Source organism: Oncorhynchus clarkii, chromosome 25 (assembly GCF_045791955.1).
Source record: "Oncorhynchus clarkii lewisi isolate Uvic-CL-2024 chromosome 25, UVic_Ocla_1.0, whole genome shotgun sequence".
NCBI classification, from domain to species: domain Eukaryota; kingdom Metazoa; phylum Chordata; class Actinopteri; order Salmoniformes; family Salmonidae; genus Oncorhynchus; species Oncorhynchus clarkii.
This window is the reverse complement of record NC_092171.1, coordinates 14,538,354-14,563,098: the sequence shown is the minus strand read 5'-3', so window position 1 is coordinate 14,563,098 and position 24,745 is coordinate 14,538,354. Positions and strand designations below refer to the sequence as shown.

At 43.4% G+C, this 24,745-nt stretch overlaps 1 protein-coding gene across 4 annotated transcripts in view; it reads right to left on the bottom strand.

Moving 5' to 3' along the window:
- LOC139383470 (transcription factor B1, mitochondrial) overlaps positions 1–23,998 on the bottom strand; it is a 45,787-nt gene extending 21,789 nt beyond the window's left edge. Inside the window, exons 1-6 of one of the 4 annotated variants that reach the window (XM_071128021.1) lie at positions 23,941–23,998; positions 17,050–17,195; positions 16,224–16,375; positions 15,996–16,104; positions 15,686–15,837; positions 15,432–15,551 (exon numbers count right to left, since the gene is read on the bottom strand). In XM_071128021.1, the coding sequence (XP_070984122.1) occupies positions 15,432–15,551; positions 15,686–15,837; positions 15,996–16,104; positions 16,224–16,375; positions 17,050–17,182 (666 nt within the window). In that variant the 5' untranslated portion in view covers positions 17,183–17,195; positions 23,941–23,998. Of the gene's footprint in view, positions 1–15,431; positions 15,552–15,685; positions 15,838–15,995; positions 16,105–16,223; positions 16,376–17,049; positions 17,199–23,921 lie in introns of all 4 variants that reach the window. The other 3 variants (XM_071128020.1, XM_071128019.1, XM_071128022.1) reach the window with 3 other exon arrangements.
- Positions 23,999–24,745: the final 747 nt, after the last annotated feature.

The following is a 24,745-nucleotide window of genomic DNA, read 5'->3' as shown; positions in this document are numbered from 1 at the left end:
CACCACCATGTTTGACAGTGGGGATGGTGTGTTCAGGGTGATGAGCTGTGTTGCTTTTACGCCAAACATAACGTTTTGCATTGTTGCCAAAAAGTTCAATTTTGGTTTCATCTGACCAGAGCACCTTCTTCCACATGTTTGGTGTGTCTCCCAGGTGGCTTGTGGCAAACTTTAAACGACACTTTTTATGGATATCTTTAAGAAATGGCTTTCTTCTTGCCACTCTTCCATAAAGGCCAGATTTGTGCAATATACGACTGATTGTTGTCCTATGGACAGAGTCTCCCACCTCAGCTGTAGATCTCTGCAGTTCATCCAGAGTGGTCATGGGCCTCTTGGCTGCATCTCTGATCAGTCTTCTACTTGTATGAGCTGAAAGTTTAGAGGGACGGCCAGGTCTTGGTAGATTTGTAGTGGTCTGATACTCCTTCCATTTCAATATTATCGCTTGCACAGTGTTCCTTGGGATGTTTAAAGCTTGGGAAATCTTTTTATATCCAAATCCGGCTTTAAACTTCTTCACAACAGTATCTCGGACCTGCCTGGTGTGTTCCTTGTTCTTCATGATGCTCTCTGCGCTTTTAACGGACCTCTGAGACTATCACAGTGCAGGTGCATTTATACGGAGACTTGATTACACACAGGTGGATTGTATTTATCATCATTAGTCATTTAGGTCAACATTGGATTATTCAGAGATCCTCACTGAACTTCTGGAGAGAGTTTGCTGCACTGAAAGTAAAGGGGCTGAATAATTTTGCACGCCCAATTTTTCAGTTTTTGATTTGTTAAAAAAGTTTGAAATAGCCAATAAATGTCGTTCCACTTCATGATTGTGTCCCACTTGTTGTTGATTCTTCACAAAAAAATACAGTTTTATATCTTTATGTTTGAAGCCTGAAATGTGGCAAAAGGTCGCAAAGTTCAAGGGGGCCGAATACTTTCGCAAGGCACTGTATATAACATACACACACACACACACACACACACAGCAGCTGTCTGAAAACAGCTGAATTAGACAGAAGAGACAAGAGGTTTCACTCCCTTTATAACACGTGGTCATGAAACATTACAGACCGTCTGCAAATGGGATTGAAAAAAGCAGAATCACTCTATAAAGCAGGTTCAGAATCCAGGTATCGCTTATTGCATTAGCAAGTGGCATGAAATAACTAACCCTAGGAGAGTTGTTGCAAATGGGGATTTTATGTTCAGTCTGAGCCTGAACATCATCATAATGAATGACAGCATGTGTAGGCTTGCTGCTGCTGCGTTTATACAAGTAGACTGGAACAAAAAGCAACAGCTGTTGGAGCCAGTCAGTTCAGCATGGGTACCATAAAGGAGAGTCATCTGTATCCCCCATCCCATCCTCTGGGTCCACCGAGCATCACATCAGCCAAGCCAGCATCAAAACAGCCTAGCTAACTTGCAATCTGACTAATATGAACAGGAATGCCAGTTCAGACTGGAGAGAAATATACCCTACTAAGAACCCAAGAATCCTGGTCTTACTCCCAGCTGGGGACTAAATCCATGCGTCTCAAGTCTTAAGCCCCCATATCTGTGCTAGCCTGTAGGGTGGGTGATATATCATATTTTTAGGTATACTGGCGTGGAGCCACATACCGGTATGGATTTTTACAATAGCGTCTATAGAAGGTATTTTGATACAGTGCTAAATAAAAACTGTTCTAGACATTTGACTACTTCTCTGTCAGTTTTGTCACAGCGCCATCCAACCCGGAAGCCAGCCACACCAATGTGTCGGAGGAAACACCGTGCATCTGGCAACCGTGGCCCGGCCCGCCACAGGAGTCGCTGGTGCGCGATGAGACAAGGATTTCCCTACCGGCCAAACCCTCCCTAACCCGGCCAATTGTGCGTCGCCCCACGGACCTCCCGGTCGCGGACGGTTACGACAGAGCCTGGGCGCGAACCCAGAGTCTCTGGTGGCATAGCTGGCGCTGCAGTACAGCGCCCTTAACCACTGCGCCACCCGGGAGGATATTTCTGACTTTTTACAAAGGATCTAGACATTGCAAAACAAAAAACTATTTTGCACTAGAATCAGTCATGTATTTTCTAATTATTTTAAACACTTATACACACGGTTTATTGTCCATTAAAAACATGCGAATGCAAGAGGACTCCGATAACTAGATAGGAGATTCTCTCAGAGTAACTATCTCTTTTCTCATTACAGCTGATTACAGCCAAGTCAGCAGTGGGATGTTAGGAGAAATGTGCTTCCCTGAAACAAACATGGATTATTCAAGGCTCTCTCTCCTCTTGTTTATGCACTCTTGTTTATGCAACAGAGTGGAGATCAAATAGCAGCTCCCCTCTTGGGTAAACGTTAATAAGATCCGCTCCTCTGTGTACATTTCCTTCAAAAGGCTCTCACCTTGAGTTGCCGTCATGACAGCTCAGGGATGTGGGCTCAGCTCTGGGATGAGAGCTTTGAACCCTGCAGACTTCCAGGTATAGGGTTAATCTAACTGTATATCCCACCTTGAGCATCAAGTCGACTCGTATAACTTGAACAGCGAACAACAAGAGATGCATGATATAGGTTGTATAGATGTAGGTGGTTATGAGACAAACTAAGCATGTGCGCGTAAATCAGCTCTTCATCCATAAACATTTTTATCAATAACATTTCACAGCTGGTATCTTCATAGTTCACCACAGAGGTATTAAATAAAAATGATTGAATCATAGGCGCGCGGGTGATGATATCACTAAACATGTTTCCATGAAACACCTCGGGAGTCGTGATGTTGACAGGTACAAAGACGGACTTAGGCTGGGCCAAGAATCTCAACGCTCTATCAGTCATCAAAACCCAATCAGCAATAACTGCAGTGCTGTAATGCGTTGCTGAGAAACAAATCACCCAAAGCGCGCCAATATTTCACCATCGTTAATGCGAGGCTTTTTCTTCCTGACAACCATCATCTTCATGAGAGTCCATATTAGAGATAAAATATGGTCATCAACAGCAGCTGAAAATGACCTTGCATTGTCCAAGACTATGCCCCTCCTGTTCCAGCACACATCCGAGAGGCTGGGGGGAGTAATGGCAATGACCTTGCTGCTGCTGTAAAGCGCTGAGAGAAGCAGTATGAGCTACGCTAGGCTAGATGACAAACGGGGGGGGCTGTAAGAAAACAAGACACCCTGACAGTTCAAAGGAGCATTTTAATATTTCAGATCACCATAAGCATCAGAAAAGATTGGCTAAAGGTAAGGTACACTACAAAAACACAGTGGGAATTGAAACAGGCCTTTCCTCACTTAATTATTAAGCATGGTCTGAAGAGGGATAAGACTGGTTTGGAAAGTGTTAAAGAAACAAAAACGCATTGTGGAATCTGCAAAACATATATATTGTTTGTGAAATGCAGAGTCCTTTGAGCTACAGTACTTTCATTAGTCTAGAAAGCCTGAAACAAATTAATATAAAATTATGTTTTTGCACCACAGACACATTTTTTCCCAGAAGTGGAGGCTTACTGTATTGTGTTTGTGTGAAAAACACACGGCTCAATTGAAGCGCTCACTGAACAGGCTGAAAAGAAGTTGTAAAATCACAGCGCTTGAAGTTTTAATTAGTATCTTCAAAAAACACAGTAGAGTAGACAGCTTATGGACTGATCCTTTCAATACTATAGCTCCTTTTTCTCCGACTTGCATAGTGTTTCACAGAACCCGCCTGTGATTGCCTGTTTGAAGCTGACCTTCTTTTCCTGAAACATGGCCAGGATTCCTCCACTAGCTTGTTTTCAGAATACCTAAATGTTTTTTGGCATGGGATGTTGTTCATGTTAAACAGACAGGATTTAGAAAACACACGCCATTGAGTAGCGGCTAAACCAGCATTCATTTAAGATAAGAGGGGCAATAGATCTCTCAAGATATTGATAAGCAAACTCCGACCAACCTAGGCATTTTTTGAGGGAGGGTGAAGTATTTTTAGCTTTTTTTTTACCTTGGGACTATGATGAATCGAGTCCAAGCCCTCAGGCGTTTACCGCTCTGCACCGAGTCATTGAAATAACTTTCTTATACTCTTGATACCATGGTTGACCCCGTTTATAGGATAGGAATAGGCTTAGATGAATTGTGCTGTTGTACAACGTGCTCTAGGAGGAACACCTATACAGGCTCACTGTATAAATCTATTGGTTATATTTGTTGAGGAGAGAGTTTGGCTATTTCCCTTACAAAGATACTGAGAAAGACAATGATCTGCCATCAGTGTCCTTGCCACTATACAAAACTGGGAAAAAACTACAGTACATTTTACACTGAACTAAAATACAAACGCAACATGTAAAGTGTTGGTCCCATGTTTCACAAGCTGAAATAAAGAAATCCCACAAATGCTTATTTCTCTCAAAGTTTGTGTGCAAATTTGTTTATATCCCTGTCAGAAAGCATTTCTCCTTTGCCAAGATAATCCATCTACCTGACAGGTGTGGCTTATTAGGAAGCTGATTAAACAGCATGATCATTAGACAGACAGGGGGGGGGGGGGGGTGTCAAGAGCAAGTGCTGGTTAAGTGTTCTTTTTTATTTATTTTTGGGGGGAGGGGGGAGGGGGTTGAGGTGAGGATAATTTAAGATACTGTTTGAAGAGGTAGGGTTTCAGATGTTCTCTGAAGATGAGCAGGGACTCTGCTGTCCTAGCTTTGGGAGGAAGCTGGTTCCAACGTTGGGGTGCCAGGACAGAGAAGGGCTGAGCGGGAGCTGTCCTCCCATAGGGGTGGGAGGGCCAAGAGACCTGAGGTGGCAGAACGGAGTGCTCGGGTTGGGGTGTAGGGTTTGAGCATTGCCTGAAGGTAGGGAGGGGCAGTTCCTCTTGCTATTCCATAGGTAAGCACCATGGTCTTGTAGTGGATGCAAGCTTTCAACTGGAAGCCAGTGGAGTGTGTGGAGGAGCAGGGTGACATGAGAGAACTTGAAAGGGAAGGTTGAAAAACAGGTGGGCTAATGCATTCTGGATAAATTGCAGGGGTTTGCTGGCAAAAGCGGGGAGCCCAGTCAACAGTGAGTTGTGGCAGTTCCGTCTTGTCGAGGTTGAGCTTGATGTGGTGGGCCGACATCCAAGTTGAGTGTGAAAAGTAATTGAGTGTTATCCGCATAGCAATGATAGGAGAGACCCTGTGAGGATATGACTGAGCCGAGTGACTTGGTGTATAGAGAGAAGAGGAGGGCCTAGAACCGAGCCCTGTGAGACACCAGTAGTGAGAGTATGTGGTGCTGTCAGGAGTGGCCTGTCAGGTAGGATGCAATCCAAGAGTGTGCATAGCCTGAGATAGAGGGGAGTCAGAGGTCAAGGCGTGGGACCAGTGAACTCAATAGGCTGAGTGAATGAGGAGCGGATGTCGTCAACCTTTTTTCTCCCAAAGTGGTTGACAAAGTCGTCCGCGGATAGGGAGGTGAGGGTTATTTTATTTCAACCTTTATTTATCTACGCAAGTCAGTTAAGAACAAATTCTTATTTACAATGACGGCCTACCCTGGCCAAACCCTAACGACGCTGGGCCAATTGTGCGCTGCCCTATGGGACTCCCAATCACAGCCGGTTGTCATACAGCCTGGAATTGAACCAGGGTCTGTAGTGATGAGATGCAGTGCCTTAGACCGATGCGCCACTCGGGAGCCCAATTAAGGAGGAAGGAGAATGTGGAAGAGTTTCCTAGGGTTGAAATTTAATGTGGCAGAAAGTGGCTTTAGCAGCAGACACAGAGGAAGAGAAGATGGGTCCCCCGGAAGTTTAGTTTCCCTCCATTTTTACTCAGCTGCCCACAGCCTTGTTCTGTAAGCTCGCAATGAGTCACTCAGCCACGGAGCAGGAGGGCCGAGCCAGCCGGGAGGAAAGGGGACAGTGCGAGTCATAGGATTGCAGAAAAGGCAGGAGAGTAGGGTCGAAGAGGCAGAATCAGGTGAGTGGACAAGTGACAGTATGGAATTCAAATGAGGAGTTGGACAGGTGAGAGAAGGAGAAAGAAAATCTCCACTTGAGTAGACCTGTGCCACCACCGCAACGACCAGATGCTCTCGGAATATGAGAGAAAATATAGTCAGATGTTCTCTGGGGTGATCCATGTCTCTGTCAGGGCCAAAAAGTCAGGAGACTGAAGGGCAGCAAAGGCTGAGATGAACTCTACGTTCTTGACCGCAGATAGCCATTCCCAAACACTGCCAGAGATCCGAAATTTCACATGGGCTGTGCGTGCAGGGGACACTAAAATTAGAAGGGTTGCAGCCAAGTGGTGGGGAGCGTCTGTAAAGCCTACAGGGAGACGTGCGAACACCTTTAGAAAACGCACACAGTTGACAAAGCTACAAAAGAGCAAAATGAGATCTGTAAACAACTAGCTAAGATACTCAAGTGAGAGCTGGGTGTGGAGCCTTCCTCTCTTTCCTTCCTCTAAACTTCACAGAACAACTCGGCAAAGCCGTCTTAGTTTTTCGGCGACGGTCTTAGTTGAGACAAAATAGCCACTGACTACGACCACTGCTTACAGCTGCCGCTGAGAAACCAGGGGAGACTGAAGAACTAACAATAATTGCCTAGCAGAGGTGGAGAGCACACTTCCCTGCACTAATTGCTGATTGCCTAGGAGAGGTGAACCCCCCCCCCTCAATACAGCCACTGATTACCCAAAACAAGTCATAAATTGCCCTGCCCCTTGATCCTGGTTGATCCAGCATTTCACACACCAAGTAGGCCACTGTGAAGACAGGCTGCACTGAAAGTAGATGGCCCTAGCTAGCAACAAAAAAAGTACTAGACCACAACAGATAAAGACAAAATTATATACTTTTCACTCCTGGAGATATCAGGAGTCCTCTAGCTATAGAAAGAAGCAAACAAGATGGCGCTTGAGAAGCTGGTTATAAACACTCAGAAAAGAGATGAAACCACTCCCCCTCCAATACAGCCACTGATTACTAAAACAAGTCACAAATTGCCCTGCCCCTTGATGCTGGTTGATGTGTCACGCAACACAATGCCATAGATGTCTCAAGTTGAGGGAGCGTGACTGCAGGAATGTCCACCCGAGCTGTTGCCAGAGAATTTAATGTTCATTTCTCTACCATAAACTGTCTCCAATGTCATTTTAGAGAATTTGGTAGTACGTCCAACCAGCCTCACAACCGCAGACCACGTGTAACCACGCCACCTCCACATCTCTATTCTTCACTTGTGGGATCATCTGAGGAGTATTTATGTCTGCAATAAAGCCCTTTTGTGGGGGAAAACTCATTGGCTATGCCTGGCTCCCCAGTGGGTAGGGCTGGCTGTCTAGTGGGTGGGCCTATGCCCTTCCAGGCCCACCCATGGCTGCACCCCTGCCCAGTCATGTGAAATCTATAGGTTAGGGCCTAATGAATTAATTTCAATTGACTGATTTACTTACTTTGACTCAGTGAAATCATATTTATGTTCAGTATACAATACATTTATGGTGAACAGCATATGGAATCTGCATCTATGGCAGTCTGGAATGGCTCTTCATTGGCCAAATCTCAGTATCTGACACCAATGAGCCACAAGAGATCCACAATGCAGAGCGAGCAGTATTCATTTCACCAGCAGTCATATGGCCCGTGGCCCTCAGTAGGGGCTGTGTACAAGGAAAACATCTGTACGGCCCTCCCCCTCAGAGACAGAGACTGTGGGTTTCCTATTACTCAGGGTGGCTGGTGACGGCCCCAGACAACCATCTGCTGGAGGTCCGCTTCACTCTCCCTTTAGTTCCATCAACGTCATGAATCTGTCTCCGGGGGTTCTCCTCTCCTACGGCATGTGGAGGACACACTGACTGCAAGCCGCAGCATTCCAACTCCTACTGCTCTGTCTCCCCCACTCCCTCTCCACCTCCCATTCTCTCCATCTCTAAATCTCTGTCCTACCCTTTCCTCATGCAGGGCTGTGTGTGGAGCTTGGAGGCCTGGGGGTCTACTGTGGAGAAGCAGCACTCTAGGACGTGATGGAGTGGCTCTTAGACTTATAGAGCCGTCAATTACAGGCAGATTTTAATCACATTCTGCCAGGAAAGAACTGTGCAGGCTAGAAGAGAGGATGAAATGGATGGGCAAGTCTCGCTGATATGTTTTCCACTCTTCATACAAATCAACCTCAATTTTAAGTAAGGCAGTGAGAAAAGCAGGGTTGGCTGAAAAACAACACGCTATGATGTTGAAGGCAAATGACCACAACAGTGTCACATGATCTCCGGTCTCTGCAGCTGAGGTCACAAACTCCTTGACCCTCCGTCAGAATATTAATCAGACACGGCCATTAATGTACTTCATGTGCTTTCCATTAAGCCAATAAAACCATTCGTTTTTTTCTGAGCATAAAAATGTACACTACCGTAAAAGTTTGGGGTCTCTTAGAAATGTCCTTGTTTTTTATAAGAAAAGCAAATTTTTTGTCCATTAAAATAACATTGAATTGATCAGAAATACAGTGTAGATACTGTTGTATGTTGTAAATGACTATTGTAGCTGGAAAGGCTGATTTCTAATGGAATATCTACGTAGGCGTACAGAGGCCCATTATCAGCAACCATCACTTCTGTGTTCCAATGGCACGTTGTGTTAGCTAATCCAAGTTGATAATTTTAAAAGGCTAATTAATCATTAGAAAACCCTTTTGCAATTATGTTAGCACAGCTGAAAACTGTTGTTCTGATTTAAGAAGCAATAAAACTGGCCTTCTTTAGACTATTTGAGTATTTGGAGCATCAGCATTTGTGGGTTCGATAACAGGCTCAAAATGGCCAGAAACAAAGACATGTCTTCTGAAACTCGTCAGTCTATTCTTGTTCTGAGAAATGAAAGCAATTCCACGTGAGAAATTGTCAAGAAACTGAAGATCTCATACAACGCTGTGTACTACTCCCTTCACAGAACAGCGCAAACTGTCGTTTCCAGCTACAATAGTCCTTTACAACATTAACAATGTCTACACTGTATTTCTGATCAATTTGACGTTATTTTAAAAATGGACAAGAAATGTGCTTTTCTTTCAAAAACAAGGACATTTCAAAGTGACCCCAAACTTTTGAACGGTAGTGTCATTTAAAAATGTACAAATGACCTGTATCGCCATTCACCACCGCACTGGCTACCTCTGTAACATTGTCTACATTTAGACAGGCAGCGCAACTGACATTTTTTCCACTAATAGGTTTTTTGGCCAATCACATCAGATCTTTTTCCAGAGCTAATCTGATTGGTCAAAAGACCAAATAGTTAAAAAAATATATCAGAATTGTGCTGCCTGTCTAAACGCAGCCAACGTTACAGAGGTAGCCAGTACGTTAATTCCAAAGGTGAGATAATGCAAAGGATAAGGCCCATCTCCTCACGACAGGTCAATATGGGCCAGCAGCTGCTAATGTAAAATGGATTCAATGTTTCCTCCCATCTAATCACCAGTCAGCTACAATGTGCCTCTCTTTCCCTCAGGTTAAAATGTATTATAAACTGGGTGGTTCAAGCTCTGAATGCTGATTGGGTCAAATCTGTAGTATATCAGACGACAGATATGAAAATAAATTCATTTTTGCTGTTTTAATTACGTTGGTAACCAGTTTATATAATAGCAATAGGGGACCTCGGGGTGTTGTGTTATATGGCCAATATACCATGGCTAATGGCTTTACCAGGCACTCCGTGTTGCATTGTGCATAAGAATAGCCCTTAGCCGTGGTATATTGGCCATATACCACACCTCTTCAGGCCTTATTGCTTAATTAAACACTTAATTAATTGCCATTTTCTCTCCATTGGGTTTTAAAATATTCAATGGATTAATTGTTGTTTGTTGGTTAGAGCGTACAACTATTAAATGCATTTTCACCACCAAGGTGAGGGGGGGGGGGGGGGGGGGGCTGACACGGTCCCTGCTTCTAAAAATGGGAGTTAGCAGTGTGTTGTGTGGGGCATCAGATTCTTTGTGACACATTTTCTTAGAACTGTTGACGAGTATAATTACAGCTACGCAGCAGCAATGTTCCTTCATCTGTATTAATGAATTGATCCAAAGCTACAGAGAGAGCAAGATAACACCACCAATTAGATTAGATGTGTTGGATTTGTCTAGCTCGGCTATGTGAACGCTCTCCTCTATCTAAGAACGCACCCTGCTCCACCAGGCCTCCCCAGACAGAGACACACAGCCGTCCGCAATACAGCTTCACTCTCCAATACCCATCCTACCTCGTATGCATTGCTTCTTAGCATTGATATGGTCAGTAGTAGATTTCTTGGCCGAATAACTCCCACTGATGTACTCTCATACTACTGTACTGCCTCAGAAGCAGTTAATTGACAAGAGTGTGAGTTTTTGTCACGACCCAGCTCGTGGGAAGTGACAAAGAGCTCTTCAGGACACAAATAATAATCAATGACTTTTCTCTTCATTTAGCCATCTTACATATAAAACCTTATTTGTTCATCAATAACTGTGAATAACTCACCACAGGTTAATGAGAAGGGTGTGCTTGAAAGGATGCACATAACTCTGCAATGTTGGGTTGTATTGGAGAGAGTCTCAGTCTTTTTCCACACACAGTCTGTGCCTGTATTTAGATTTCATGCTAGTGAGGGCCGAGAATCCACTCTCACATAGGTACGTAGTTGGGCATCAGTGTCTTAACAGTGCGATTTGCCAAGGTAGGATACTCTGAGTGCAGCCCTATCCAGAAATCTGGCAGTGGCTTCTGATGAAATTTTCACAGAACTGCTTGTTGCAATTTCGTTGAGGCTCTCTTGTTCAGATATCGGTAAGTGGACTGGAGGCAGGGCATCAAAGGGATAACGAATCCAGTTGTTTGTGTCATCCGTTTCGGGAAAGTACCTGCGTAATTTCGCACCCAGCTCATTCAGGTTCTTTGCTACATCACATTTGACATTGTCAAATTAGTTCATTTGTGAGTTCATTTGCACACAAAAAATCATACAATGATGGAAAGACCTGTGTGTTGTCCTTGTTAATGCAGACAGAAAATAGCTCAGACTTCTTTATCATAACCTCCATTTTGTCCCGCACATTGAATATAGTTGCAGAGAGTCCCTGTAATCCTAGATTCAGGTACTCTTTATTAATTATTTGACTAGGCTACCTGTATTTGACATTGTGTTGTTATTTCGCTGAACACTAGATGGTTTAATTTTATTTTTGGCAGTGAAAAAATCTCACCCAAATGTATAGCCCCGTAAAAAAAAAAAAAATGTATCACATTTTTATTTGGCGTACCCCCGATGGCATTGTCCCCAGTTTGGGAATACCTGCCCTACAACATACCTGCCCTACAACATCCGCAACTCGCTGTTGGCTGGGCTCCCCGCTTGTGCCATCAAACCCCTGCAACTATCCAGAACGCAGAAGCCCGCCTGTTTTTCAACCTTCCCTTTCAAGTTCTCTCATCACCCTGCTCCTCCACACACTCCACTGGCTTCCAGTTGAAAGCTTGCATCCACTACAAGACCATGGTGCTTACCTATGGAATAGCAAGAGGAACTGCCCCTCCCTACCTTCAGGCTATGCTCAAACCCTACACCCCAACCCGAGTACTCCGTTCTGCCACCTCAGGTCTCTTGGCCCTCCCACCCCTATGGGAGGACAGCTCCCGCTCAACTCTTCTCTGTCCTGGCACCCCAATGGTGGAATCAGCTTCCCCATGAAGCTAGGACAGCAGAGTCCTTGCCTATCTTCCGAGAACATCTGAAACCCTACCTCTTCAAACAGTACCTTAAATTATCCTCCTCCTCACCTCGACCCCCCCCCCCCCCACACAAAAAATAAATAACACTTAGCCAGCACTTGCCCTTGATCCCCCCCTTCTAGCTCTGACTCTACTGACAGCTACTTTGAGAAAAAAATGTTGCCTGTGATATGTGATTCTCCCACCTAGCTACTGTATCTTAAGATTAATGCACTAACTAAGTTGGTCTGGATAAGAGCGTCTGCTAAATGACTGAAACTTAAAATCACGGATACCCTACATAACCATGCATGAGCACAAATGAACAACTGCAGCACAAACACATACTACTCAGACCCACATACACGCATGGCACGTGTACATTTAGACACACTCGGACACACACACAAGAACACACAGAGATAGAGTAAAAGCCGCCTCAGCGTGATAAAATAATCATTGAAGCTATTTCTTCTAAGAGAATGAACAATCAGCCCTAGTTTCATTCACTTCACTGCTCCTCTGTTCTTCCCTTACTCCATCCATTCCATACAGATGAAATATTTACTAACAGAGGGCTTTCAAAGAGGGACAACTTCTTCAGGGGACCCAAGTCCAACCTAAAGCCCATCCCCAAGAACAGAGAAACATCATTCTCTGTAGTCTGTATCATAGGCCTATAATTGTACATAATAATCATTCCCCTCACCAGTTTCACAGACCTAAGACTGTGAAAGGGATCGAGCTCTCATTACTGCTCTGTGTGATAGCACTGCATCTCAAATACCCACCAGGCATAATTACCCAATTGTCACAATTCCGAAGACACTTCTGAGACAACATTGATTTAACGCAGCCGTAATGAACCCTTGTACTGTACGTGTCTCAAAGAGTCAAGTGACAGTAGCAGAAAGACTTGAATGACAAAGAAATGGGGGCAATGGAGGAAGAGGAGAACAGAGAGTAAACAGGGGCCACACGTTATGTGGATAGTCCGGACTATCCGTCTGTAGATGCTCTAACAGACTATCAACAAACTATCTGTTGATAACCAACGGCTTGTTAAAGTTACGGTTAGTGTTTTGAACAAGGGTAAGGTTTAAGAGCTGGGACGATATACCAAAAAAATGACTTATACCAACACGGCCTTCCTCTTTCCAAAGCATTTTGCTTACGTTGGTCATTTTCTGCGACTTGCTACACAACGTTTCTGTAGATTGTTCTAAAACCATTATATGGTCAACGGCAATATATGCATTGTGTTGATTCCTACTTTGAAAATATCTGCCTGTCCCTGTTTCACTGTCGCCTGCTGACTCTCATTCCCTCTCCCCACTGTGCGCACGGAGGAGGGAGAGATGCATTCTGAGCAGCACAGGCATGTGACCGTTGCTTAAAGGGGTATTGCTGGAAAGGCAGTTTTCAAAGCAGCTACTGTTGTTCTAGTTCCAGGGAGGAGAGTAGAGGTTGACCGACTATGATTTTTCAACGCCGATACCGATTATTGGAGGACCAAAAAAGCCGATACCGATTAATCGGCCGATTAAATTTTTTTTTTTTTTTAAATAAAAAAAGTAATGTTTTTAATTATTATTATTTTTTTTTTTTATATAATAATGACAATTACAACAATACTGAATGAACACTTATTTTAACTTAATATAATACATCAATAAAATCTATTTAGCCTCAAGTAAATAATGAAACATGTTAAATTTGGTTTAAATAATGCAAAAACAAAGTGTTGGAGAAGAAAGTAAAAGTGCAATATGTGCTATGTAAGAAAGTTAACGTTTAAGTTCCTTGCTCAGAACATGAGAACATATGAAAGCTGGTGGTTCCTTTTAACATGAGTCGTCAATATTCCCAGGTAAGAAGTTTTAAGTTGTAGTTATTATAGGAATTATAGGACTATTTCCCTCTATACCATTTGTATTTCATTAACCATTGACTATTGGATGTTCTTCTAGGCACTTTAGTATTGCCAGTGTAACAGTATAGCTTCCATCCCTCTCCTCGCTCCTCCCTGCGCTTGAACCAGCAACACAACGACAACAGCCACCATCGAAGCAGCGTTACTCATGCAGAGCAAGGGGAACAACTACTAGAAGGCTCAGAGCAAGTGACGTTTGAAACGCTATTATCGCGCGCTAACTAGCTAGCCATTTCACATCGGTTACACCAGCCTCATCTCGGGAGTTGATAGGTTTGAAGTCATAAACAGCGCAATGCTTGACACACAACGAAGAGCTGCTGGCAAAACGCACAAAAGTGCTGTTTGAATGAATGTTTACGTGCCTGTTTTTGCCTACCACCGCTCAGTCAGATACTTAGATACTTGTATGCTCAGTCAGATTATATGCAACGCAGGACACGCTAGATAATATCTAGTAATATCATCAAACATGTGTAGTTAACTAGTGATTATGATTGATTGTTTTTTATAAGATAAGTTTAATGCTAGCTAGCAACTTACCTTGGCTTACTGCATTCGCGTAACAGGCAGTCTCCTTGTGGAGTGCAACGAGAGAGAGGCAGGTCGTTATTGCATTGGACTAGTTAACTGTAAGGTTGCAAGATTGGATCCCCTGAGCTGACAAGGTGAAAATCTGTCGTTCTGCCCCTGAACGAGGCAGTTAACCCACCGTTCCTAGACCGTCATTGAAAATAAGAATGTGTTCTTAACTGACTTGCCTAGTTAAATAAAAAGGTATAAAAAAACTATTCGGCAAATCGGCGCCCAAAAATACTTGAAATCGGCCCTAATTAATCGGCCATTCTGATTAATCGGTCGACCTCTAGAGGAAAGTCACAGCTTTCTGGGAGTATATCATGCATTTCTCACCTCTTAATATTGAGTTCACGGCACCCATTTACAACTGGAGTAGGCTGTAGTTAGTATCGTTTTGATGCCCAGCAGTGTTGCAGTTCTTGACACACAAACCGGTGCGCCTGGCACCTACTACCATACCCAGTTGAAATGGCACTTCAATATGTTTGTCTTGCCCCTTCACCATCTGAATGGCACACATACACAATCCATGTCTAAACAGTCTCAAGGCTTAAAACTCCTTATTTAACCTGTCCCCTTCATCTACACTGCTTTGAAGTGGATTTAACAGGTGACATCAATAAGGGATCATAGCTTTCACCTGGTCAATCTATCTCATAGAAAGAGCAGGTGTTCATAATGTTTTGTACACTCAGTGTAGCTTATAGACCAATATGCACAAAGATGCCAAAAAGAAGTCTGCTAATTCTGGATCCAATTTTGACAGGTTGCACATCAAAATATAATCATATATTTCCTGGATATGTTCGATGAAATAGCTTAATTTTTTTAATCATAGACCATTTCAGTTGTCTTACTTGACACTGGAAAAAAAAGATCTCGGGCTCTGCCGCTAAGTAACTGTCCATTAAAACGTTATCATTGTATTTGTTGTTATCGAGCAAAAAACAGTTCTATTACTTTTTGTCCATATCGCCCAGCTGTAGCACCTCCCCAAAAAATAATTGATCGTAATTTAGAGCAGATTTATCATTATCGCAAATAATTGTCAATTTATCGCGGTCTGGATTTTTGTCATCATCATCTTTGTCACCATGGAGAATTGTCATTATCATCTATGATATACAGCTAAGATGGTGTGTGCGTGTGTAGTGGGCAGAGTAAAGCAGAGCGTGGGGTCCTACCTCAGGTTTGGGGATGAAGGCCCGTCCTGGGATAGTGAAGCAGCTCTTTACAGTACAGAGGTACTGGGCCATGATGGACAGACGACTCCTCTGTCTGCTGGCTGTGCTGGCTGTCAACCTCTGGAGAGGAGAACCCAACATATTCGGTCTGTATAATTTATACCCCTGAACAGTAGATCATCGCTGAATAATACAAATGGAAATTCAGGAAAACCGTCTGAGTGAGAATAAACAGTACTGGACAGCACACATACTTCTGCCACCTCTTTCTGGAAGGTAAGGGTCAGTCTGGTCCGGCCGTAAACAAAGGGTCCAGTTCTGTTGGATATGTTCTCCAGCCACTTGATGATGAGAGGAGTGGACACACTGAAGGGAAGGTTCCCTATGATATGCAGGTCCGGTGGATCTGAGCAGGGACAGATGTTGTCAACAACACTGTTGCATGTTGCAAAACATGGCACAAAATCAATGTACTTATTGTTCCAGACATAAAGCAATCTAGTAGGCACTTCCATCAACCAGGCAAGTGACAAATCTACCTATCTACTTTTTCATCTCACTCACCATCCTCCCATGTCTTGGTTATGACTTCTGGGAATCCTCTGTCCATTCTGTATGTGAGTATGTCACCATGGACAACCCTGAGCTTCCCTGGTGCTGCTTCAGACAAGAGCTGAGGAAACGGACATGGCATCTTACAGGTACTTGAGAATTTAAAAACTACTTTACCGTTTCTAATTTCTATAATTATTTGAAAGACAACCCTTTCCTGCATGTTCTCCTGTTAGGTACCTTTAGTCCAGGTATAAAGCGGTTGTCCTTCTCCACCACCAGCAGGTCTGCAGCCCCAGCGTTGAGGATGGAGCGGGTCAGACCTCCAGGTCCAGGACCCACCTCGCACACATGGGCGTCCCTCAGACTGCCTGCCTGGCGCACAATCTTATCTACACAAGTTGAGAAAACACACAGCGACCAGGGTGTACTACTTACTCACATTGGAATGGGTTGGATATAATAAAGGTGAACAATGTACAAATAACTGCCAAATTACAGGAAACAATAATGTAATAAATAAATAAATAATAAATAAATAAATAATAATAACAATAAATGTAATTGGGCCCTAAGCATTGAATCTGTTCTGGTGGCCCAACACCCTATTAAATCACTATGTTGGTGTTTCCTTTATTTTGGCAGTTACCTGTATCAATGCACTATGCATCTTTTATTATGACATTCTGATATTCAAGAATAGTGGCTTCCATATGTATATGACTTGCAGGCTAAATAAAGGAGGGTAGTGGCACTGTATTTTAGCATAGGCATATGCCTGGCTCCCAGCTCTCCTTGGCAAAGCTGGCTATGCTTCTTTAATGCTTTTATCTAAAACAGAAACCTTGTTCAAGGGCACCAGATCAGATCTGCAGCACTGCATCACTGATAGAATCACATCGGTAGTGTCTGCTGCTTGTGGACAAGCCTATGTGGGCACTTCAGTCCAGTACACTAAATGTGATGTGAACAGGGGGAAGGAAAAACATCATCGCGTCCTCATTGTGTAGAAGACACAGTGTACCAGGTGTTGGTGCATTGCAGCTAGAGGAGGCAGCTGACTCACCTGTGAGCCTCATGTCCAGTAGAAAGTTCTGGGACAGCTGTTTCTCTGCTCGCAGGTTGTACAGTTTGATTACCTCCCCAATGGTGGGCAGGGGAGGCAGGCGAAATGATGCAATCTTTCTGGGACCCGCCATCCCTCAAACCGTTCTGCTGTGCAAATATAAAGGGCGGTACTGTAGTAAGAATATGATGATTAATGCACCTCTTCAATAGGGGAGCAATTACGCTGAGAGGGTAAATGTCAGAGTAATTAGTGACAGTTTAGAGATCCGGGGATTATCTGCTAATCTCCCATAATGACGACAATCATGCTCATGCATCCAGGCTCCATTTTAGAGCTCAACGATAATATGAATTAGGAATTCGAAATAAGATACTCTATTAAAAGCACAACTGCCATTGTCAAGGAATGATCAACGGTAGCCAGAGAAAATACATGGTGTAACATTTCTGAGGATTAAAAACATGATCTTGATCGCCACCCAGTGGATCAACCTACACTGTGTTATGAAATTGATATTGGGCAGTTATGGATGTATCCTGCCAAAGATAGTGGAATGACTCTGTGGTGGTTCTGCCCCACAATGTCAAACCCATTACAACAGTCATATGCTAAAACAGTCAAAGTCAACCCAATGTCAAACTATTAATTTTGAATAAATGAATCAGAGCATAGGACCTAACGTTACAACAGATAGACAGACCCTCAACTAGCTGAGGAACGCTCAACTCCATTCTCTTATATCGAGGCAGAGTTGAGTATTGATACCTGGTCGAGCGATTTGCTAGCAACAACATTAAGTCACCATCAGTCAATACTTGTAAAAATGTAAATTCTATAAACACTTGTTTGTCCTGTATAACTGTGGCCCTTATGCGAGGTGCTGAAATTCATACTTTTAATAAAAACTTTTACTGAATACAACCACCAACATTTTTATTTAAAAAAGTATGAATTTCAGCACCCACGCAGAAGAACCGCAGTTGTACAGGACAAACATAGGTAGGTTACAGGTAAGGGACTGTATGTTATTTATAATGACGGATACCTGGAGGAAGTCTGAACTCTGAAATAAAAATGGATGGCCCTCCCTTTATTTAGTCAAATATCATTTTACCCGACCCTCCCTGAACACTTGAAAAACAAGTGACACCCGCCCCCATACCAAATCATTAAAACATAAAATGAATAGCAGAGAACTTGCCTACCATATACTCTCACTCTTAGGTCAGACCAGAGCCTTCCATATGAAGTTTTAGAAAATTTGTTTTGTAAGCATTACATGGAAAAGTAGCCAGAAGATTGTTGATTTGCAGACCACCGCAGACAAGGGTGAAATGATCACCATTTTAGTAAAAGCACTGCATGAATCTATCATCTAATTTGCGGTCCGTGAAAAAAATGGCATTTTATAAACGCATTTCATTCAATTCCATGTCATTTTACACGACTGTACGCAAGTTCCACAACAGAGCATCATGACAACGAATGAGCGCATGCTGCAGCACCAGACGTTGTGATTTCTATACAGGCCATTGTTAAAAAAGAGGATAGTCTAAGTCTGGAACAGATTTAAAGTTGTCCGTCAACTGTAAGAATTAAGCGACAACAGAACCAGTTACATCTGAAGTATCTGATCATCAATGAATTAGAAAACGTCATTAGTTTTTTTTAACACAGCAGCCGTATACTTTAAAGTAGGCCTACACAGTGTACAAAACATTAAGAACACCTATTTCCATGACAGACTGACCAGGTGAATCCAGGTGAAAGCTATGATCCCTTATTGATGTCAGTTGTTAAATCCACTTCAATCAATGTAGATGAAGGGGAGGAGGCAGGTTAAAGAAGGATTTTTAAGCCTTGAGACGTGGAGAGTGTATGTGTCATTCAGAGGGTAAATCAACAAGACAAAAAAAATGTACGCGCCTTTGAACAGGATAGGGTAGTAGGTGCCATGCGCACCGGTTTATGTGTCAAGAACTGCAACGCTGCTGGATTTTTCACACTCAAAGGTTTCCTGTGTGTATCAATAATGGTCCACCACCCAAAGGACATCCAGCCAACTTGACAACTGTGGGAAGGATTGGAGTCAACATGGGCCAGCATCCCTGTGGAACGTTCTTTCGACACCTGGTAGAGTCCATGCCCCGACATATTGAGGCTGTTCTGAGGGCAAAAGGGGGAGGAGGGTGCACCTCAATATTAGGAAGTTTTTCCTAATGTTTGGTATACTCAGTGTCTATGCACTTGTAAAAAGATTCACTTGGGAAACTATCATTTCTATTCCATGATATTGTTACAAAATAGATGTGTTGACTGTGATCAGGGCATGGGAATATAAGAGCATTTGCTAGGCTAAATTAACAAACTAAGCATGAATAGCTCACGTATGCTCCTCAAACCAAAGACAGGCCAAACTCCTGTTTCTAAAAGAGAATTCAATGGCACTGTAGAATGAATGTATGCCTAATAAGGCATTTGGTTCAATCCAATTTCATTTTAACAGCCTAAATGCAACATTTATAGTCGTGTTGAAACGCTGTTGTTGAAATGCTGAGCGCTCCTGCCAGCTTATAGCTGTCACAAACGCTTCACAAATGATTTCTTAAAATGGCAAGCTATAGCCTTGAAATAATAATAATAATATTATAGCCTAAATAAGTCAGGTTTGCTCCTGACTAATTTATAGATAGTATGTTGTTTAATAACCTGTTAAAATGTTGAACGTCAATTGATTGTGACATAATCACATTACTGTACTTCTCCTCTGCAATAAAAGGTTGTAGCACTGCCTCAATGTCAGACATTGTCTGTCCTCGGTTGCAACACTCACTACCGAATTCCAAACTGCCTCTGGAAGCAACATCAGCACAAGAACTGTTTGTCGGGAGCTTCATGAAATGGGTTTTCATGGCTGAGCAGCCGCACACAAGCCTAAGCTCACCATGCGCAATGCCAAGCATTGGCTGGAGTGGTGTAAAGCTTGCCACCATTTGACTCTGGAGCAGTGGAAACGTGTTCTCTAGAGTGATATATCACGCTACACCATATGGCAGTTCGACGGACGAATCTGGTTTTGACGGATGCCAGGAAAACGCTACCTGCCCCCATGCATAGTGCCAACTATAAAGTTTGGTGGAGGAGGAATAATGGTCTGGGGCTGTTCTTCATGGTTCAGGCTAGGCCCCTTAGTTCCAGTGAAGGGAAATCTTAACGCTACAGCATACAATGACTTTCTAGACAATTCTGTGCTTCAACTTTAAGGCAACAGTTTGGGGAAGGGCCTTTCCTGTTTCCGCATGACAATGCCCCTGTGCACAAAGCGAGGTCCATACAGAAATGGTTTGTTGATCGGTGTGGAAGAACTTGACTGGCCTGCACAGAGCCCTGATCTCAACCCCATCAAACACCTTTGGGATGAATTGGAACGCCAACTGCAAGCCAGGCCTAATCGCCCAACATCAGTGCCCAACCTCACTAATGCTCTTGTGGCTGAATGGAAGGAAGTTCCTTCAGCAATGTTCCAACATCTAGTGGAAAGCCTTGCCAGAAGAGTGGAGGCTGTTATTGCAGCAATGGGGGTGTAATATAGTGTAGTCTAGTTTTATATGCACCATCCTAGCAGTGCAAAAACTTAGGAAGTACATTTTCTTAGAAATATAACACAGAATATCAGATCTCAACAATGATTGGAGAAGTGTAACGTGACTGCAAGAGACGGTTATAGAGATTGAATGTGTTGATAAGATTACAAAAATGATCAGCTTAATACACACTGCTCAAAAAAATAAAGGGAACACTAAAATAACACATCCTAGATCTGAATGAATGAAATATTCTTATTAAATACTTTTTTCTTTACATAGTTGAATGTGCTGACAACAAAATCACACAAAAATGATCAATGGAAATCAAATTTATCAACCCATGGAGTTCTGGATTTGGAGTCACACTCAAAATTAAAGTGGAAAACCACACTACAGGCTGATCCAACTTTGATGTAATGTCCTTAAAACAAGTCAAAATGAGGCTCAGTAGTGTGTGTGGCCTCCACGTGCCTGTATGACCTCCCTACAACGCCTGGGCATGCTCCTGATGAGGTGGCAGATGGTCTCCTGAGGGATCTCCTCCCAGACCTGGACTAAAGCATCCGCCAACTCCTGGACAGTTTGTGGTGCAACGTGGAGTTGGTGGATGGAGCGAGACATGATGTCCCAGATGTGCTCAATTGGATTCAGGTCTGGGGAACAGGCGGTCCATAGCATCAATGCCTTCCTCTTGCAGGAACTGCTGACACACTCCAGCCACATGAGGTCTAGCATTGTCTTGCATTAGGAGGAACCCAGGGCCAACCGCACCAGCATATGGTCTCACAAGGGGTCTGAGGATCTCATCTCGGTACCTAATGGCAGTCAGGCTACCTCTGGCGAACACATGGAGGGCTGTGCGGCCCCCCAAAGAAATGCCACCCCACACCATGACCGACCCACCGCCAAACCGGTCATGCTGGAGGATGTTGCAGGCAGCAGAACGTTCTCCACTGCGTCTCCAGACTGTCATGTGGGCTCAGTGTGAACCTGCTTTCATCTGTGAAGAGCACAGGGCGCCAGTGGCGAATTTGCCAATCTTGGTGTTCTCTGGCAAATGCCAAACGTCCTGCACGGTGTTGGGCTGTAAGCACAACCCCCAATTGTGGACGTCGGGCCCTCATACCACCCTCATGGAGTCTGTTTCTGACCGTTTGAGCAGACACATGCACATTTGTGGCCTGCTGGAGGTCATTTTGCTGGGCTCTGGCATTGCTCCTCCTTGCACAAAGGTGGAGGTAGCGGTCCTGCTGCTGGGTTGTTGCCCTCCTACGGCCTCCTCCACATCTCCTGGTAGCGCCTCCATTCACCTCAGGAAGCTGAAGAAATTCGGTTTGTCACCAAAAGCACTCACAAACTTCTACAGATGCACGATCGAGAGCATCCTGGCGGGCTGTATCACCGCCTGGTACGGCAACTGCTCCGCCCACTACCGTAAGGCTCTCCAGAGGGTAGTGAGGTCTGCACAACGCATCACCGGGGGCAAACCACCTGCCCTCCAGGACACCTACACCACCCGATGTTACAGGAAGGCCATAAAGATCATCAAGGACATCAACCACCCGAGCCACTGCCTGTTCACCCCGCTATCATCCAGAAGGCGAGGTCAGTACAGGTGCATCAAAGCTGGGACCGAGAGACTGAAAAACAGCTTCTATCTCAAGGCCATCAGACTGTTAAACAGCCACCACTAACATTGAGTGACTCAACTCCAGCCACTTTAATAATGGGAATTGATGGGAAATGATGCAAATATATCACTAGCCACTTCAAACAATGCTACCTTATATAATGTTACTTACCCTACATTATTAATCTCATATGTATATACTGTACTCTATATCATCGACTGCATCCTTATGTAATACATGTATCACTAGCCACTTTAACTATGCCACTTTGTTTACATACTCACCTCATGTATATACTGTACTCGATACCATCTACTGTATCCTGCCTATGCTGCTCTGTACCATCACTCATTCATATATCCTTATGTACGTATTCTTTATCCCCTCACACTGTGTACAAGACAGTAGTTTTGGAATTGTTAGTTAGATTACTTGTTGGTTATTACTGCATTGTCGGAACTAGAAGCACAAGCATTTCGCTACACTCGCATTAACATCTGCTAACCATGTGTATGTGACAAATAAAATTTGATTTGGTCTGGACACTACGCTGACAGACACAGCAAACCTTCTTGCCACAGCTCGCATTGATGTGCCATCCTGGATGAGCTGCACTACCTGAGCCACTTGTGTGGGTTGTAGACTCTGTCTCATGCTACCACTAGTGACAGCACCGCCAGCATTCAAAAGTGACCAAAACATCAGCCAGGAAGCATAGGAACTGAGAAGTGGTCTGTGGTCACAAACTGCAGAACCACTCCTTTATTGGGGGTGTCTTGTTAATTGCCTATAATTTCCACCTGTTGTCTATTCCATTTGCACAACAGCATGTGAAATGTATTGTCAATCAGTGTTGCTTCCTAAGTGGACAGTTTGATTTCACAGAAGTGTGATTGACTTGGAGTTGCATTGTATTGTTTAAGTGTTCCCTTTATTTTTTTGAGCAGTGTACATACATAGCACTTACTTAAGCATCTCGCAGGAAAAAGCTAGGGCCACCCATAAAATGCGAGACAATTGTTTGGATATGGGACAAAGGGCCAAAATGCAGGACTGTCCCGCACAAACCGGAACATTTGGACACCCTCCTAGACCCTCCCCTGGACAAATAAGAAAAAAACTAAACCCTGCCCCTGATTGAAATGTTTAAAAAGCACGACCTCCGCCATTTTTATCCGAGTAACAATTGTGTACATTTCGACCGCTCCGTAAGCGTTTTCATAATTTACAAGTATCGACTGATGGTGACTCAATGTTGTTGCTAGAAAATCGAGCAATCTGTTATCAATAACGTTCCTCGACATAAGAGAATGGAGCGTTCGTCAGGTAACCGTCAAACAGGAAACGTGATATATTGTAACTAATGATTATCAGTGTGACCATGAAGAGATCTTGCTCTTAATTGAAACCACAGTTTCTAAACCATACTAAACTAACTTTGCTGAAACTGTAGCTAGCAACGCAAACCGTGTAACGTTAGCTATACTAGCTAACTAGCCAGCAGCATGTAGCTACGTTTTCCTTGTTTTTCGGTCAAAAGCCTCTGACCTGAAACAGTAACAACATATTTAGGTTCACTCTACTCGTCCGTGCAATATGACTGCTAAACGCGAACTTTAAACCACAAGCCTAGAAAGGTAAAAGCGTTAACCTGATAACACGTTTCTCACCACGTTGATGTCCTTTCCTGAAATATTGCTTTCGTCAGGAAACTGGCAGGTTGACGTCCAATGGGATTGCTTCTGCAACCAATCAATTGGGGAGAGGCGGGACTTCAGTTTCCTTCAGTTTTCCTTTTGAACGTCCACATCTAGGTTATGGGCAACAGAGGGAAGGATGCATTTTGATAACAAGTTTCGACATTTGACATACTGTATAATTCAAAAGAGAAATAAACTATTTTCACGCCACTTCGATATAGTAACGACCAGAAGTTACTTTTTCGTAACACGTTAGGAAAATATGATCATTAGGTTAAGGTTAGGAAAGGGGTTAGGGTTAGCGAAAAACATTTTCCTAACCTGCTACGAAAATCCCTTCCGGTCATAGCTGTAGCGAAGTGCCATGAAATGTCTGTCCCTAATCCAAAGGTGTGCATTACATACAATATACATTATCGATTGATGTATTCCCTGGAGAGTCAATTAAGTGTTCTGCCATGATTTCTCATCATCAGCATGTTTGATCTGTCTGCTATTTACAACTGTGGACAACATTGACTCATCTTTGTGGATGGGCATATAACGCGAGCGTCTAGTAACCCAAAGATGTTTTTGAAATAAAAATTAATATTTGACAGATGCATGGCAGAAAGGTGAACAGATTTTGACATGTTTATTGTCTACGTGTATAGTGATGCAAATGCACCACTACTGTATATGCATGAATCAGACATGGGATGAGAATGGAATATATTGTGATCCAATTTTCATGCAGTGCTATTACTACTAAATGTAATTTGTTAGTACAATACAA